The sequence below is a fragment of the Sinocyclocheilus anshuiensis genome, unplaced genomic scaffold (assembly GCF_001515605.1).
Source record: "Sinocyclocheilus anshuiensis isolate Anshui unplaced genomic scaffold, SAMN03320099.WGS_v1.1 scaffold188, whole genome shotgun sequence".
NCBI lineage: Eukaryota > Metazoa > Chordata > Actinopteri > Cypriniformes > Cyprinidae > Sinocyclocheilus > Sinocyclocheilus anshuiensis.
Genome location: NW_015555768.1, coordinates 1,034,027 through 1,053,785, shown reverse-complemented (window position 1 = coordinate 1,053,785; position 19,759 = coordinate 1,034,027). Strand labels below are relative to the sequence as shown.

General features: G+C 35.3%; 2 protein-coding genes across 4 annotated transcripts; one reads left to right on the top strand and one right to left on the bottom strand.

Annotated features, from left to right (window-relative positions):
• Window positions 1–948: 948 nt before the first annotated feature.
• Window positions 949–5,881, top strand: LOC107674301 (activator of basal transcription 1-like). The gene is made up of 6 exons (XM_016468241.1): window positions 949–1,103; window positions 1,844–1,992; window positions 3,263–3,490; window positions 4,435–4,610; window positions 5,020–5,142; window positions 5,189–5,881. Exons 2-6 carry the CDS (start codon window positions 1,869–1,871, stop codon window positions 5,462–5,464), a joined length of 927 nt encoding a protein of 308 aa, XP_016323727.1. The 5' UTR covers window positions 949–1,103; window positions 1,844–1,868; the 3' UTR covers window positions 5,465–5,881.
• A 468-nt stretch (window positions 5,882–6,349) lies between these two features.
• On the bottom strand, window positions 6,350–19,597 carry LOC107674306 (catechol O-methyltransferase-like). 3 transcript variants are annotated; one of them, XM_016468247.1, is made up of 6 exons: window positions 19,488–19,597; window positions 13,058–13,229; window positions 11,496–11,613; window positions 8,273–8,466; window positions 6,949–7,080; window positions 6,350–6,834 (listed from the first exon to the last, which is right to left on the bottom strand). In XM_016468247.1, the coding sequence occupies exons 1-6, from the start codon at window positions 19,505–19,507 to the stop codon at window positions 6,655–6,657; spliced, it is 816 nt and encodes a 271-aa protein (XP_016323733.1). In that variant the 5' UTR covers window positions 19,508–19,597; the 3' UTR covers window positions 6,350–6,654. The 3 variants fall into 3 exon arrangements, with proteins under 3 accessions (XP_016323733.1, XP_016323735.1, XP_016323734.1); XM_016468249.1 differs by lacking the exon at window positions 19,488–19,597 and adding an exon at window positions 17,461–17,505 and having other exon boundaries at window positions 6,351–6,834; XM_016468248.1 differs by lacking the exon at window positions 19,488–19,597 and adding an exon at window positions 17,145–17,443 and having other exon boundaries at window positions 6,351–6,834.
• Between the last annotated feature and the right edge of the window lie 162 nt (window positions 19,598–19,759).

The following is a 19,759-nucleotide window of genomic DNA, read 5'->3' as shown; positions in this document are numbered from 1 at the left end:
CAGAAAAACGGTACTCTTTGTGTGATATAGATTAAGTTAACTATATTAAATTATATAAATATAAAAAGCATACAGAAGCATTTTTGCCGTCAACAATTTAGAATGCCTGGAATTTTGAGTTTTAATAGACTAATAAATCAACGTGCGCGTGTGTGATTTGGTGATATAGCCTACTTGATAATGTCAGGTGGCACATCATCATTACAACACTTACCATATTATTGCAGACAATGCTATACATCGAACACCCCAGACTCGACTTGAGTGGAAAATGAATCATCCGCGCTTGTGCGAGCACTTGTTTGCACATGAGCAAAGGCGTTTTTAGGAGTCTAACTTCCAAACGCCAGACCACTGATTCGTCAAACCTGCTTTCCTGCAGTCCCTGTTCTTCTGACTATTTTGTAGTAAGTAACGAATATGCTTCGGGCAAATGTATCGGAGTAAAAGTATACATTTTAATTAGGAAATGTAGTGGAGTAAAAGTAAAAGTTGGCTGAAATATAAAAACTCAAGTAAAGTACAGATACTCCCAAAAAATACTTAAGTACTGTAACGAAGTATTATTACTTCGTTACATTACACCACTGAACATCCTGCAGTTTATGCTTAAAAGTGTGAGCTATGTTTTAACAAATTGCAGATTAGAATTGTGAGGCTGTTCAAATTGCCCGGGCTCAAATATTTCATTGTGTTTTGTCGCCCTCCAATGTTTAGTATGAATACTACAATAACAGAGTGCTTTAAATAATTGTCCTTTCCTGTATTAATATTTGAAATATATTAAATTCAGACAGGGTTAGAATATTATATTATGTTATCCTAAGAATATGTGGTACATTAAGCCTATAATTAAATGAATTCTATTATATAATACAATGGATATTAGAGGGCGCGTTGTAAAAAAGAGTTCTGTCTCTTTAAGAAAGTCCAGGCTGTCTTCTTGACGCTTGAAATTGACGTCAGAGCCGCTCGCCGTGCCACATGTGTTGAACGAGTCGATTTGTTTCTATAATTTCCCCCCAAAACATCTTGGAATGGACATACATCTTTATGGATAAAGATAATATTTTACATGGAAATATACTGGTCACTCTTTCAAAGTAAGAATCACATGAAATGAAATGTATATTTATATATAATTTTCTTGTGTTTGTATTCTTTAATAATTGCACTGTCCATGGAGCGGACCTGACTTACATTTCACTGCTGGTCATATATTCTCTACATAACCATGTATGTGACAAATAAAAAATCTTGAAGTATTTTGCAGTTACTGATTTAAAGAGTACGTGAGCGGATTACCGCTTAGTTAAGTTACTTTAGTCAAGTCAAGTCAAGTCTGCTTTATTGTCAATTCTTCCACATGTACAGCACATACACACAGAGAATTGAAATAGCGTTACTCTCAGACCCTTGGTGCATACAGATAACACTAACAGTAGAACATAAATACAGATAGATACAGATTAAATATAAAATACAAATATACAAATAAGGTAAAATGTAAAAAAAATATATAAAGAAATATATAAAGCAGCACATGGCAGATAGAGTGCAAACCAGTGAAGTAAACAACAGTGCAGATATAATGATTTGTAGTGCAGTGCAAAAGAGCTTATTCATAATTAAACTGATTAAAGTGACAGTGTGTGTGTGTATTTGGGAGGGGGGAGTGGGAGAGTCCGTTAGAGGGTCAGAGTTCAGTGGGGCAAAAGAGGGGAGGGGGGGCAAGGTCGGTAGGGAGTTCAGCTTCCTGACAGCCTGATGGATGAAGCTGTATACTTTAGGTATTCACGTGAGATTTTACAAGATTTCTAATATGCAGTCTTTCTCATTTTAGTCTCTAATAGCTGTCACATCTAATTATGGCTCTTCCGGAGAAGAATGAAGTTACAGCAAACCTAGAAACACATCCCATGGTCAATGAAGAAGAGTTCAATGACTCTAAACGAGAGGAAGATGAGAAGCAGGAGGAGGAGGAGGATGACAGTGAAGATGACAGTGGAGATGGTGAAGCTCTTGACCTTGATATAAATGAAGAAGATGAGCCTGAGAAACCGAAGGGCAAGAACTGTATCCCTGGTATTGTGTATTTGGGACACATTCCTCCGAGGATGAGACCAAAACACTTGCGGACTATGCTGAGTGTGTACGGAGAGATCGGGAGGATCTTCCTACAACCTGAAGGTAAAACTACAGTCCTTTACAATTTTATATATATATATATATATATATGATTGAAATAAAGATTACATTTTTTAAATCAATTTCGTTGTTTTGTGGCTTTTAGTCGATGTCTATTAGCTCTGGGGTCATCTATATATGAGTGTACTTCTGAAAGTACTAAATGAAACCATTAAAGCAAACTAACATTTAACAGATTAAGTCTCTTATTCATACCAAGGCTACATTTATTTGTTCGAAATTACAGTAAACGGTAATTTTGTGAAATATTGAACTGTTTTCTATTTGAATATATTTTTAAATGTAATTTATTCCTGTGATGCAAAGCTGAATTTTCAGCATCATTACTAAAGTAAGTATGTCTAATAGTACACTGTGTGTACTGACCATATGTATGTGTATATTGCACATTGTCATCTGTTGAGGTCTGTATGTTTATATGTAAATTGTTTCTGCACTGTCTGGAGCACGCTCCCAAGAATTTCACTCACCAAGGCACATGTGCTGTGACAATAAAAAGTGACTTGACTTAAAGTCTTCAGTGTCACGTGATCCTTCAAATTTGCTGCTCAAGAAACGTTTCTTATTATCATATACAAATATACAAATAAGGTAAAATGTAAAAAAATATATAAAAATATATATATAAAGCAGCACACGGCACATGGCAGATAGAGTGCAAACCAGTGAAGTAAACAACAGTGCAGATATAATGATTTGTAGTGCAGTGCAAAAGAGCTTATTCATAATTAAACTGATTAAAGTGACAGTGTGTGTGTGTATTTGGGAGGGGGGAGTGGGTTAGGGGGTCAGAGTTCAGTGGGGCAAAAGAGGGGAGGGGGGGCAAGGTCGGTAGGGAGTTCAGCTTCCTGACAGCCTGATGGATGAAGCTGTATACTTTAGGTATTCACGTGAGATTTTACAAGATTTCTAATATGCAGTCTTTCTCATTTTAGTCTCTAATAGCTGTCACATCTAATTATGGCTCTTCCGGAGAAGAATGAAGTTACAGCAAACCTAGAAACACATCCCATGGTCAATGAAGAAGAGTTCAATGACTCTAAACGAGAGGAAGATGAGAAGCAGGAGGAGGAGGAGGATGACAGTGAAGATGACAGTGGAGATGGTGAAGCTCTTGACCTTGATATAAATGAAGAAGATGAGCCTGAGAAACCGAAGGGCAAGAACTGTATCCCTGGTATTGTGTATTTGGGACACATTCCTCCGAGGATGAGACCAAAACACTTGCGGACTATGCTGAGTGTGTACGGAGAGATCGGGAGGATCTTCCTACAACCTGAAGGTAAAACTACAGTCCTTTACAATTTTATATATATATATATATATATATGATTGAAATAAAGATTACATTTTTTAAATCAATTTCGTTGTTTTGTGGCTTTTAGTCGATGTCTATTAGCTCTGGGGTCATCTATATATGAGTGTACTTCTGAAAGTACTAAATGAAACCATTAAAGCAAACTAACATTTAACAGATTAAGTCTCTTATTCATACCAAGGCTACATTTATTTGTTCGAAATTACAGTAAACGGTAATTTTGTGAAATATTGAACTGTTTTCTATTTGAATATATTTTTAAATGTAATTTATTCCTGTGATGCAAAGCTGAATTTTCAGCATCATTACTAAAGTAAGTATGTCTAATAGTACACTGTGTGTACTGACCATATGTATGTGTATATTGCACATTGTCATCTGTTGAGGTCTGTATGTTTATATGTAAATTGTTTCTGCACTGTCTGGAGCACGCTCCCAAGAATTTCACTCACCAAGGCACATGTGCTGTGACAATAAAAAGTGACTTGACTTAAAGTCTTCAGTGTCACGTGATCCTTCAAATTTGCTGCTCAAGAAACGTTTCTTATTATCATCGATGTGGAAAACAGTTGTGCTGCTTAATGTTGTGGAAACCGTGATGCACTACCATTTTGAGGTACAAAAGTATGGGGTAAGTAAGCTTTTGTCCAGCAGGCATGCATTCAGTTGATCAAAAGTGACAGTAAAAGCATTTGTGTTTCAAAATATTAGTTTTAAATAAAAAACAATTCTCATCAAAGAATCCTGAAAAAAAGTATCAGAGTTTACGCATATTAGACTGATTTCTGAATCATGTGACACTGAAGACTGGAGTGATGATGCTGAAAATCCCTCCAAAATTATCCCTTGTGCATGTTTTCATGTTTGACCAACTTTCCATACAAATATTTGTTGTGACTCTCTTCTAGATCGTTGTGTGAAAAGAAAGAAAAAGAAAGCTGGAAGCAATTCATCCAGTTTTACGGAGGGCTGGGTGGAGTTCAGAGACAAGCGCATCGCTAAGAGAGTCTCAGCCAGTCTGCACAACACACCCATGGCCAACAAGAAGAGGAGCCGCTTCAGCAGCGACCTGTGGTCCATAAAGGTACATAATACAGATACACTACTACTGAAAAGTCGGGTCAGTAAATTATTTTTTGAAAGAATTTAACACTTTTATTCAGCAAGGATGAATTAAATTGATTAAAAGTTAATATAAGAATGATTTCTGAAGGATCATGTGACACTGAAGACTGGAGTAATGATGCTGAAAATTCAGCTTTGATCACAGGAATAAATTACATTTTAAATTGTAATAATATTTCACAATATTACTGGTTTTACTGTATTTTTCATCAAATAAATGCAGTCTCGGCGAGCATAGGAGATTTCTTTCAAAAACATTTAAAAATCTTACCAAACCCAAACTTTTGAGTTTTTTTTGGTACCTCCCTTATACAATGTAAAATTCATCATATACAGCTGTATAGTTACTTTTTCTCTCTTTCATCAAGTACCTGAACAGGTTCCAGTGGTGCCATCTCAGCGAACGATTGGCTTACGAGCAGACGGTGTATCATCAGCGTATGAGAACAGAAATCTCCCAGGCGAAGAAGGAGACCAACTTCTACCTGGCTGTATCATCAGCGTATGAGAACAGAAATCTCCAAGGAGACCAAGGAGACCAACTTCTACCTGGCTAGTGTGGAAAAGAGCCAGAAGCTGGAGAACCTAAGGAAGAAGAAGGAGAAGAAGGGAGAGGTCGTAGAGGAGAAGACGTGGGATTACAAACAGCGACCTACAGAAGAAGAGATCCACCTCAAATGGTTTAAGAACAAAGGCTTGTCCAAGAAGAACCTCCAGAAGGCACAAGAGAAGAGCAAAGCCATCCAGGACAAAGCTCAATCGAACGTTTCCCTCCTGGCCAAGATCTTCAGTAGTGGAAGGACTCAGGACTGATGTGCCGAGAACGAGTTTACATTCAAGTTTTGGTGAATCGACAATTTTTCAAACACATGTATTTGTGTACATGCTTTTCAACATACAATCTACTTGAGTTTTTCAGCACAAAACACATGTAGATTGTTCTGATTGACTGTTTCATACATTCAGAATAAAAACACTGCATAACTCACACAAAAATGCCCCATCATTGTAAAAATAGAGCTCTATCTTCCCATGAAAAGAGGCTTAACGTCTTCTGAAAGCATAATGCATTGTTCATTCATTAAATAGTTCTCTAATTCTACCCCATGCCTGTTTTGAAAATTTGCAAAAGTAATTCTTTAATTACTTTTAGTTATTTGAACATAGAAACTGTCATTGGGTGAGTTTTTGGGATTCAAATTAATTATTAATGTTATTATCATATTAATAAAATGGTCTTTATATACAATTTGTCCTATGTATTGAATCTCAACTTTTATTTTAGTTTATTAATACAATACCAATATAAACACTTAGTTCTTACTCAGCATTTTTCTCTTGTTTTCCAGCAAAAATATCAAAAAATTCTAGAACAAGATGTTTACTCAGTTTACTTGAGATTAAAATTGACTCAAGTCTTGTTTTCCGAAAAATGTATCATAATTACATGTAAAAACGAGAAAAAATGTTTTATTACCATTGCCAGTCATCATTTCTTGTTTTAAGCAAAAACTCAATTTTTATAAATTTTTCAGAAAACAGGACTAAATATCTGATGTCATTTTGCTTCTAAAGTAAATGTATCTTATGTATCTTAATTAAAAATACTTCGATATTTGTACTGAAAAAAATATGGAAAAAATACTGAAAAAAATACATTTACAACAATACATACACAAAGACTTCTGTGATATTCTTTGATTAGGAAAAACAACATGAATTTCATAGCTTTATCCAATAGTACAATCACTCTCCTGAAAAAAATGTACAAGACATCAGCAGGTTGTGTTATAAAATATCTTAAACCATAGCTCAGCAGAAATGGCGTATAAGGAGATTTCACAGCATTGCGTTGTTGCAAGTGGGTTTTGTTAAGGACAAAAACATCCGTTTGTCTGTTCTAAGTAGACATGGCATCACAAGACTGGGTATTTTAGAGGAACTGGCTTGTTCTTTTTCCCTTGTGCCGTCCCTGTTTTACAGAACTATTCATTCATTCTTTCTCATCCTAAGAAGACAGATTTCTCCAGGCCATCTTCTACTTTGGTGTACTCCAGGTTGGACTTGTAGTATCGGCTTTCATAGCGTGGGCTGTTCCTCACATATTTCAAATATTCCGGGGCTCCAGGACAAATGACATTGTCGGCTAACAGGACAGTGCCTTTTTTCAGTAGACCACAGTCCTACAATGTTATAAAATAAATATGGTTGTAATTTTTCATGTGTTAGAACCATTTCTTGAGGGGTTAATGTAAACAATACTGCGTGTGTGTATGTATTTGCCTTTGCCTTCCTACCTCAAGAAGTTTAGTATCTGGTACATAACGATCTTTCCAGTGGTCCAAAAACACAAAATCAAAGTATTTTATTCCAAATTGTTCCTTCATTTTGGGGATTAAATCACCAGAGGGTCCCTCCACTAGAGTAACCTTTGAAAAACAGAACAAAAAAAGCATTGTTCCCTTTAAAATACATATTTAGTCCTAAGCAACTCTATGTAGTTCTGTCTGTTTTTGTGACTTTGGAGCCCCCTAATTAAGTGTAAACCCCCACCCCAGGAACTCGATCACGAACGGACCAAGGGGGGCCCCACGTCAGCTAAGGATGGCCCTGATCAGAGTGACTTTGAAACTGATATTTAAAGGTAAAAAACGAACATACAGTTGTTTTTAAGATGTCACTTGTATCAAGCCTACAAGATAATCACTTAGTTTGGCATTTACAAAATGTTTAGCTTCATGCTTTCATACAGAACTGGATTTTTAATAAGCTATATGTTCAAAAAGTGTGGAAAATGTATATTGAAGTATATGTATACTGAACCAGAAGTAATATTAGCCATTAATTTATCATCTTATTAACTTTCTCTCAGACAATATTCGGTTTTTATGATTTTTTTTTAAATAAATGCAATTCAATGATAATTTGATGCAATTTGCTGAAACATGCAACAGAGTGAGGTCATGTGGCAACAATGTAGTATATTCTAATTTTACACTTTTTTGTGTAACAAAAATATTGTTTCATTTTGCATATTCATACTATTTAGAAAATAGTAGGCAGTAAGCAGTGCATGATTATTAGTGCATTGGTAATCAAGATTATTGGAGTATATTTTACAAGAACATAACATTTGAACCATTCTTCTTAAAAATTTCACATTTAATTCAATGTTACTTATAACTGTACAAAACAGGGGAAGTCGTGGCCTAATGGTTAGAGAGTCGGACTCGTAACCCAAAGGTTGCGGGTTCGAGTCTCGTACCGGCAGGGATTGTAGGTGGAGGGACAGTGCTCTCTCCCACCTTCAATACCACGACTGAGGTGCCCTTGAGCAAGGCACCGAACCCCCAACTGCTCCCTGGGTGCCGCAGCATAAATGGCTGCCCACTGCTGGGTGTGTGTTCACGGTGTGTGTGTGTGTGTGTGTGTGTGTTCACTGCTGAGTGTGTGCACTTTGGATGGGTTAAATGCAGAGCACTACTTCCTAGTATGGGTAACCATACTTGGCCACATGTCACATCTTACATAATTCTTACATAGTTTCTGAGTGAAAATTGTTTCAAAGGCTACACCATTTTTTTCTCAGTATAACTTATGTATACCAGCTCTTTTTCTCACCTTATCCTGAAGGCCGGCGTAGGCGATGATCTGATGAGCAACTTCAGCAAAGGCTGGGTTGAATTCAACTGTAATGAGTTTGGAGCCAGGGGACAGCAGTCGAGCGATCCGAACGGTGGAGTAGCCGCAGTACGTGCCGAGCTCCAGAGCTGTGCTGGGGTTTACCTCCGTCAACACTGAATCCAGTATGAGCCCTTCAGAGAGAGACACGGTGCTCAACCAGAGGATAACTGAGGAAACGAATCAATGAGGTGGCTAATGAGATCGTCGAAATATCATTAGAGCCTCTCTGCCCCATTAGCACCATCATTTATTCATCAGTGCCTGTTGTCACACATGAAATTGAGCTGCTAATAGGGATAAGATCACCAGTTCATTGTTTGGTGTCATATAGTGGCACTAAAAATATTTGAATACTTAACTCACTTAATATCGCTGCATTAGATAACAAAACATCTCATTAAAAAGCATCAGTTTATGCTCAAGCTTTTCTCAGAACATCATTCAAAAGATTCTCTTACTCAGTATATTTTTGCCTTGTTTTCCACTGCAAATGTCTAAACATTCATAAATCAAGATACATTTACTTGAGAAGCAAAATTATTCACAAGAAGATATACAAAATTACAAGATATAGTCTTGTTTTTTAAAATTAAGTACGTTTGGGCTTAAACCATATATGCCAATGCACAATGCATTATTGTTTTTTAATGTTTTACAAGAAAATACTATTTCAGTCTTTGTACTTCAAAATATCACGTTTAATTCAATGTGTCTCTTGCCGTTTCTTTATGGTTTCAATTTCTGAGTAAAAATTGCTTCTATGCCTATTTTTTTGTTCAGTGTGGAATAAGAAACATATTCTTGTTTTCCTTTTGAATTAAGTTTATTTTTCTTAACCAATTGCCAGATATTTTTCTTGTCCCGTTTTATCACCGTTAAATAAAAATAAACCATTAAAAAATCATTATTGAGATAAAATCAACTTTAACTGAAATAAAAAATATAAAAAACGTGAAACTTATTTTGTTTATAGATTGCCAAGGCAACATTTCTCATTTTCATTTAGTTTAACTTGATGTACTAAAATAACTAAAAATAAAATAAAATATAGTTCTATATAGTAAAGTAATCTTGCCTCTCAAGCAAATGTAATGTTTGTACTGGGGGGAAAAAATACAAAGTAAGAAAATTATTTTTTGCAGTGTTTTTGCTCAATGTCTTTAAATCATCCGGTGATTTTTAGTGACTATATTAAGTCCGTTCCCCTAAAATGTAAATTACGGACATGTTCCTCTAATGTCTGTCAACTATCAACAATCAAAATTGGATAACTTTGTATATTGTATAAAACAGATCATTCGGGGAACACTTTAGAAATAAATCCATCCTCAGTCCCATAATGCATCAGTGCACCTAATTGCTGCTGTTGATTGTCTGGGATGCATTGGCTGCACATTGTGCACACATGTACATGAAACTAGTGTGCATGTGTGCAGCCATGCAGAGAGCATATTGACCCCGTAGACAGGAGACTGCCGTCACGTCTCATTCAGAACAGCCAGCTATGAGCAGCCCTAAAGCCATTTACTCAAGAGCAGAGAAGAGAGATACAGAGATAATAGAAGAAACAAAAATATCAAGCAAATGGTGAGAAAAGTAGTAAGGGAGCAGAGAAGGAGGCGAGGCAATAGAGGTTGCTACCTTTATCATCACCCACGTTCATGGCCCATTCTTTGTGGCGGCAGTAATAGTCGATGGCTGAGATGACGCTCTGAGGGTCTCCTTTCGTAGCATTCTTCTGAACGGCTTTCAGCATGCGCTGCATTCACAGAAATCAGCCATGATCAACAGTGTTCTTTAGCAAAGCAAAGCCAGAGAACAATAGTTGAAAAATAAAGACATAACAGGAGGACATTAATTACTCTTGCTTTCAAAAGCAATTTTATAGGGTTTCTGCTATTGAAAAATCCTGTTTAATCATAAAAATTGTACTTTGGCTGTACCGTGGTACAGATGTTAGAAGGTAATGCTGTGGTATTTTAATATATTCAATGATAATGAATGATTACCTTATGCATGTAGCCTGGTATTTATATACATCGAGGTTCTTCAAATAATTTATTTTGGACAATGATTTAAAAAAAAAAAAGTAATCATCATAAAGAATTTATTTTTGCATTATGATACTTTTTTTCAGATGACTAATACAAATGTTCTTTATTATGATGAAAATAATGTAACAATACCAAAAAAAATGATTGGACCTAGGTTTCATTTTCTTAATGGAAAATATATTTTGTGTAATAAATAAATCACACACACACACACATACTGTATATATGTATGTATATTTGTTCAGTGTGGAATAAGAAACATATTCTTGTTTTCCTTTTGAATTAAGTTTATTTTTCTTAACCAATTGCCAGATATTTTTCTTGTCCCGTTTTATCACCGTTAAATAAAAATAAACCATTAAAAAATCATTATTGAGATAAAATCAACTTTAACTGAAATAAAAAATATAAAAAACGTGAAACTTATTTTGTTTATAGATTGCCAAGGCAACATTTCTCATTTTCATTTAGTTTAACTTGATGTACTAAAATAACTAAAAATAAAATAAAATATAGTTCTATATAGTAAAGTAATCTTGCCTCTCAAGCAAATGTAATGTTTGTACTGGGGGGAAAAAATACAAAGTAAGAAAATTATTTTTTGCAGTGTTTTTGCTCAATGTCTTTAAATCATCCGGTGATTTTTAGTGACTATATTAAGTCCGTTCCCCTAAAATGTAAATTACGGACATGTTCCTCTAATGTCTGTCAACTATCAACAATCAAAATTGGATAACTTTGTATATTGTATAAAACAGATCATTCGGGGAACACTTTAGAAATAAATCCATCCTCAGTCCCATAATGCATCAGTGCACCTAATTGCTGCTGTTGATTGTCTGGGATGCATTGGCTGCACATTGTGCACACATGTACATGAAACTAGTGTGCATGTGTGCAGCCATGCAGAGAGCATATTGACCCCGTAGACAGGAGACTGCCGTCACGTCTCATTCAGAACAGCCAGCTATGAGCAGCCCTAAAGCCATTTACTCAAGAGCAGAGAAGAGAGATACAGAGATAATAGAAGAAACAAAAATATCAAGCAAATGGTGAGAAAAGTAGTAAGGGAGCAGAGAAGGAGGCGAGGCAATAGAGGTTGCTACCTTTATCATCACCCACGTTCATGGCCCATTCTTTGTGGCGGCAGTAATAGTCGATGGCTGAGATGACGCTCTGAGGGTCTCCTTTCGTAGCATTCTTCTGAACGGCTTTCAGCATGCGCTGCATTCACAGAAATCAGACAGTGTTCTCAGTGTTCTTTAGCAAAGCAAAGCCAGAGAACAATAGTTGAAAAATAAAGACATAACAGGATTACTCTTGAATTACTCTTGCTTTCCAAAGCCATTCTATAGGGTTTCTGCTATTGAAAAATCCTGTTTAATCATAAAAATTGTACTTTGGCTGTACCGTGGTACAGATGTTAGAAGGTAATGCTGTGGTATTTTAATATATTCAATGATAATGAATGATTACCTTATGCATGTAGCCTGGTATTTATATACATCGAGGTTCTTCAAATAATTTATTTTGGACAATGATTTAAAAAAAAAAAAGTAATCATCATAAAGAATTTATTTTTGCATTATGATACTTTTTTTCAGATGACTAATACAAATGTTCTTTATTATGATGAAAATAATGTAACAATACCAAAAAAAATGATTGGACCTAGGTTTCATTTTCTTAATGGAAAATATATTTTGTGTAATAAATAAATCACACACACACACACATACTGTATATATGTATGTATATATATATATATATATATATATATATGTGTGTGTGTGTGTGTGTGTGTGTGTGTGTGTGTGTGTGTGTGTGTGTGTGTGTGTGTGTAATAATGTCACAGCACAAATGAATGAACGAATAAATAATTAATGGACTGAAAAAAGAAAATACTGTAAAAACTCCTTTTATGTTTTCACTATTTCTTATATTCCTCCCTGTTCTAGCTTACTATTCTACAGCGTCACTTTGTATAATAAATGTAAATTATTAAATGTAAATGTAAAAATAGGTTTAATTTTCTTAATGAAAAAATGTAATAATAAATATGATGTTTAATAAAAAATACATTGAGATGGAATGGAGTGGAAATTGGAGTGGAAATGTGTCTTTGGCTTCACTATACACCACAAACAATGACATTAACACAACAACATAAAAACAACAAAAACAAATATGCATAAGAGCAATGTAAAAGATCTAAAGCTCATCTATGTTATACTTCAACATACACACTCACACACATACACATGTGTACAATTAATGTGCATACTTATCTACACCTACTCATATTCATGTCTCACCATTTAATATTCTAATGGCAGTTAGCACAAATGACATCTGGTGCACTGTTTTACTTGCCCAAGGTTGTCTAAATCATTTCCTTGAAGGTAACAACTGAAATTGAGAGTGTGAGGGATGAGATGAATACTCTATAATAACCAAAGCTTTAGATGTATAAATATCATTCAGGATCAGTCAGATCATATAACCATGGCATGTTCTTTACAGGCTGTTAGATTCACCAAAATACAGTATTTTCATGGTACATGACCAAAAAACATAGTATTTTTGTCAGCAGTGACTCTCTGTCTTCGTTGAACATCAACATCTCATCTCTGCATATATGTGAGCGATGATTGACAGTGAGGGTCACCTGAGGTCGCGATGATCCCGTCATGATGTTAAGGACCCGCTCAAGGATGACATCGTGCCAGAGGAGTGCCAGCCAGCCGCTGCTCTGCACAGCTGTAGGGATGAGCCAGTGATAGAGGACGTACAGGACAGCTGCTGAAACCACCGGCACTGCCAACAAACTCCACAGCATCCTGTGAAAGACAGAGAGAGACGTTCACAAAGAGAATAAATGATTAAGGTCAGCCAAAAAAAAAGAAAAAGAGAGAGACATTAACAGCATCGCAATTCACAAAAGATGAGACTTCAAAGCAGTGTCAGAAAGAATTACACAACAAATATGCCATCAGTGTAAATCAGGGGAAAAAACAGGTGAAGGTCAAAGGGTCAATCTCACAAAGCTGTTAAAAACATGTTTTTGTTTTTCTAATTGCACTTGAAAGTAAGAAATAATATAATGCTGAAAATGAAGTACATCTTAGCATAAATATTTTATTTTAATTTGTTTATCTATCAGTATTTCCATGACAATTAAGCATTTTTTAAATGTTTGTATGTATGTGTTTATTTTCAGTTACATTTTCAATATTGGATTGGGGTTATTATAGTAAAATAGTAAAACTAAATCCATTAAAAACATTTTTGTTGCTTAAGATATCATAAACATTAAATAAAATAAAATGAATATAAAAAAACTTTAATTTCAGCTAGCTGCCTAAGCAGCATTTCTCATCTTAATTTACTTTAACTTGATGACCTAAAATAACAAAAAAAATAATTAAAATTAAAATTAAAGTTGAATATATAAAAATAAAAACTGATTCAAAATATTAATAAAACTATAATAGTTTATGAATGATACTAAAATAACTTCATATTCATAAGTGCTTCATATTTGCGTTGTCATTACTCTCATTAATTACTCTAATTAGATTGGTATTAACTTAAAGCAGCTTTGAGAATCAACCTGTCGGAACACAATGATTTTTTTAAAGGCAGTACAACAAATACTACCATGATGTATAAATATTTTACACTCTAAATATTTTTACAGTAATTATTTAATTATTACAGTAATTTATTTAATTATTAATTTTTGCATTATGGTTAGAATGAGATTTTTTTCACATGACTGTAATTACAAAAGCCCTTGATTGTTGTAGAAATAATGTCACAATAGTAAAAAATACATTTTAATATTTTAAAAATATTTTATTTTTATTTTTATATATTAAGTTTTTATTGATTTTGGAGATAAATACTATAAAATATAATATCAAAAAGTATATAATTTGATATATGATATATACTTATAGAATTTTTCTATATTTATTTTTATTGATTTTGGAAAGAAATACAACAGGCTTTGTGAGACTTACTTCAAAACTCGCTGTCATGTCATTGTTGACCTTACTACAGCTTAAAGCAACACAACCTTTAGACCTAAATTATTGATTATCTTATGTGTATGACATATACAGCCACACCTGTGTAAATACCCACAGCTCTAGCAGTCAGATTATGATGCAAGATCACATGACAAGCATGTCTAACCATATTTGCAAGGTCATTTAAGATGTTACAAATAATGAGTAACATTCAGATTGGCAACATAAAAAAAACTGACACATACATGATGACACCATAGACTGTATAAAAACATGGACGTAGTGTCCGTGACGTCACCCGTAGGTTTCTGAAGAGCGTTTTTGAAGCTCAAAGTGGGTGGAGCTGGCCGTAGCCATCTTGGCAGCGCGTCACTCCCGGATAATCGAAAATGGGCAAAGATGGAGAATCAAGTTACGCCCCCTTCCAGTTACGCCCCTCTCTTGCAGTCCGCAGACAGACGCTATTGCAAAGAGGCGGGAGCTGGTTGCTGAAACCACGCCCACCAAGCTCGACGGTGGTGTCAGCAGCGGCAATCCACCTGTCACTCGGAGCTGGTTGCTGAAACCACGCCCACCAAGCTCGACGGTGGTGACAGCAGAGGCAATCCACCTGTCACTCAAGTGGCCACGCCCTTAATTATGCAGAACTTTAAGGCTTAATATAATTTAAACAGATGAGCTGTAAAAAAAATTCACCCCCCTCACAGTTGTCATGAAGGGCAAAATTAGCAATATAGACCAAAACCACTTTTTGTACCAGCTGTAAACACATTATTTTCTGCTGTAAAGTTGGGCATTTTAACATGGGGAGTCTATGGGACTGACTCCCTTTTGGAGCCAGCTTGGTTTCACGAGAGAGACTGGAAGTTTGCCGCTTGGATGACACATGAAATACATAGAAAAGAAAAGAGAAAATGAAGGACAGGGTTAAAAAACTTTGACTTTCAGTGGTGTGGAATGCTAAACTCTCCATCCCCCTCTCCTGTTTCAATCCAGTGGTCCCAGAAAACAGTGAAAGCTCCTTTTTCTGTGTTGTGCAAGATTTGGCCTCACTACAGCTTCATCTCCACAGCTGATTTACCACTCACATGAACAGAGTAAACCTTATAATGGCTTGCAAAATGATGATTCAGAAGTTTTTTTTAATGTGTTTTAACAGACAACTTTTTATGGATTAATATTTACGGTTTACCCTTACCATAGTTTTCACACTTTACCTACTCTAGTATCACGTCATCTTGCAACTTTTCTAGAATTTCATGCTCACCAAGGCTGCATTTCTTTTATTAAAAATATAGTAAAATAAGTGGAATGTCATTACAATTTAAAATAACAGTTTGTTAATTGAATATATTTTAAAATGTAATTTATTCCTGTGATTTTCAGCATCATTACTCCAGTCTTCAGTGTCACATGATCCTTCAGAAATCATTTTAATATGCTGATTTGCTGCTCAAGAAACATTTCTTATTAGCAGTGTTGAAAACAGTTGTGCTGCTTAATATCTTTGTGGGAACTGTGAAACTGTGTACTTTTTTTTTTCGAGATTCTTTGATGAATTGAATGCATCCTTGCTGAATAAAAAATACTATGGTTTAAATTCAAACCAAGAACCCTATACAACCAAAGATTCACCTCAAAATGAAAATTCTGTAATTTACTCAGCCTCATGTCGTTCCAAACCTGCATATGAATTTACTGTATTTCTTCTGCAAAACACAAAAGAAGGTGGTCCAAAAAGCTTTGGACTCACATGATTTTCAGTGTTCAGGAAAAACAAAGCAAAACACATTTTTTGACGTTTTTAAAAATACCTTTTGTGTTCAACAGAAGAAAGAAATTCATACAGGTTTGGAATGACATGAGGGTGAACGAATGCTGACAGAATATTCATTTTTGGACAATCTATCCCTTTAAAAAGAAGGTTCTTTAAAGAACCTTTCTTTTCAAGTGCACAGAAAAGTGTGTGCAATATACCGCCACATGCAGGAGTTAGTACAGTGCTGCCAAAATGACACTGATCCTAATACATTCTAGTAAAGCTCAGAATAAGCCAAACACAATGGGCTGCTCATAAAGAACTCCAGTCACGATCCACTGGAGTAACATAGTGAGATGCAGCAGTGACAGTAGGAGCCTGTGTGCTGTCAGAGCGTGCTTTAATTAAAGATAGTATCGCCGTTCAGACCTGCAGCTTAAAATAAAACCTCTAAAAGAACCAGACAGACTGAAAGACAGAAGTGTATCTCTTAAGCAGCCAGTCTTAGAGCTTCTGTCAGCTCCTCCACACGTGCTGATATCGACCGTGTGGCCTGCCAGAGACCTCAGGACTTTCAGCAAGACTGAGTTCTGATTACTAGGCAGGCCACATGAATATTTAAGTCTCCTGCTTAATTATAGATTGCAGCTAGACTTTAGTAAACTGAAGTGTGCTGATAACACGAAAGCAACGAATTAACACGTTGCACATGCTGTGTGCCGGATGTGCAGATTTCAATCACCATCTTGATTATGAATAAATATTGAAGAGTGAACAATATTGGTTGATGTGAATGCAGGGCTGGATCGTGCATAAAGTTACATAAACACAACATGTTATGGCAAGAAAGGATTCTCACATAATACATAACACATATGCATGCATTTCCTTGAACTTCATAAGCCAAACAAAGAACACAATTTGTTGCAATATTATTCCAAACAACATTTCCATGATCTTACTTCCTTTTGTAGCTGTCTTCACAAACACACACGCAGAGACGAGCTTCCCTTTCTCTTTTACTCCGATGTCTTTATGCCTTTCTCTGACAAAGTCTTTCTCGCTGGCCTCTCTCTCTCTCTCTCTCTCTACCTCTATCTCTCTCCCCTCCCTCTTCTGTTTGCTCTTTCTAACCTGTTCTGCTGGGCTGCCTTGATATGTGTTGAAAGTGATGTACAACCATGGGTCACGCTAGAAAGAGAGAGAGCGAGAGAGTTGCAAGCACACATATGTGCGTAACATACAGGCTTCCACTCATAAATACTCATACGCACTTACACACGACAGGAGAAGAAGCTGAACCTCGGCCAACTGGGCTGAGTTTTTAATCCTCCTTTAGCCAATCATACTCTAATCTTCTTGCACTTTCTTACACCCCCTTCCTGCCTCACTCTCTTTCACTTTCCCCATCTCTCCTCCTTCTACCCTTCCTTTGCACACACTGACACATGGATAATGATGGCAAAAGAGGGGTCTCAGCATCACCATTTTCCAGCATATAGAGGCAGTATAAAGCATGGCACGTCTTCTGCAAAAAACACACTCAATGCAATACTAAATATATACACATTTTCTGAATGCATATAATGCATTATGAAGATATACAAAAAATGTATTAATATTGACTGCTATTGGATATTTAATGGTGCATTTCCCTAAAATTTATCTAAATTACCTTCACAATAATCGATCATTAACTTAAATTTAATAATTATTAATAATATTATTTAATAACATATTAATAACAGTATTAAATGTAATCTTTAGCAAATGTGTGTGTATATATATATATATATATATACACACACACACACACACACACACATACTAACTAGGCCTATTTATTTGCTTTATATTTTTAATTATTTAGACAAAAATATTACAAAATTAAATGGTATTTTTCTAAATAGGTAAAAAGTCTAAAACTAAAATAATATAAATTAATTAATATCAACAATTATCAGCTGATATTGGATAATTTTAAATTTATTAATATTGACTGATATTGGATATTTAATGGTGCATGGCCTTTTACTATTTTTTTACTGTAAATTACTGTAAATTCAAATTACTGTAGCCTACCATCATCTAACATTCACTTAAATTTAAATTTAATAACACGATTAAATGTAATCTTAAGCAAATCTCAAAATGAAAATGAACAAAATTATATATTATATACATATATATAATAATTTATTTATTTATTTATAATTTATTGATATTGGTTATATTCATTTTTTTTGCTTTATATTTAAATGATCTAAATAAGTAAAGTGTTAATATAAACATATAATAAGTAAGAAGTGTTACAATTATAAACCAGAATCAGTCTAAATGTATTGATATTGACTGATATTGTACATTTAATTGTGCATCCATCTTAAAACAGCTTGAAATTCACATGTAAAACCATTTTGTTTAATGTGAAACATTGTTCTAAAACCACATAAAAATCACACGTAAAATACAAATGAGAAATTCAAGTTAATTTTCTATATGGCTGGTACAACCACAGATTCATACAAATACATTGCATGAGCTCTACATGAGGCTTATGAGAAAACAGAGAGACAGAGAAGGAGAAAGGTGGAGAGAGGAGAGAGGTTACAGATACCAAATGTATTCTCCTTAGTACATGTCATTCCCAATCTAAATCATCAACACACACACACACACACACACACACAGACATGATGCTTCCAGTCGATGCATCCACAGACACAGTGAGCACCAGCGCTGCAGTGTTGTGGTTCTGTGAACCTCTATTGCTTCATAATAGTGTCGCTCTCAACATGTTAAGCACTTAAAATGTGAATGTACTAATGAATGCAGCACATTACAGCATGCGTCAATGGGTTTGCCTTTTAGGTTTACATCAGCCACTTAACTCCTCTGCATTATTGTTCACCAGCATAAATAGGACCTTAATAACATCCTTATTTCTAATTAAAACACAATCATATGCGCCATCATCAAGTAGGCTAATAATAAGCATGGCACGTTGAAAGTCACCTGGCCTGGCTGAACAGTGGCTACTAGTGGCAAAGAGGCATTTTCAGAAGCTTCAGAAGATTACTCTCTTAATCACGACAAGGTCGAACATACATGGTGCTGGTTTTTTCTTTCTTTTTTTTTTTTTTCAAATGTGTGGATACTTGTAACAAAAGGTGTAACCTTACAGTATATGGAACTGAAATGCTCATTTCGGTTGCATTGTATGCAAACTTGCATTTTTCATTTTCGGCACCAACATGCAATGCATTTAATTTTAAGGTCAACTCATGTATGCAAAAAATACTAACCTCTGGATAATTCCCAGCATTCAGTTTCTTCCCTGGTGAAGTAAAATTTTGGGAACTATTAAAGGAACAAATTAAATATTCATTTGCACCCAAGGCACATTGACGCAACCCCCATACAGTGGGTTTCCAGGACTAAAGTACATGCTAGGGGCTCTGATGCATGCCAGAGCTGTGACTCACTGGGGCTCCACTGCTCAGCATCACACACACACACACACACACACACACTCACTCTCACACACACACACACACACACACTCACACACACACGC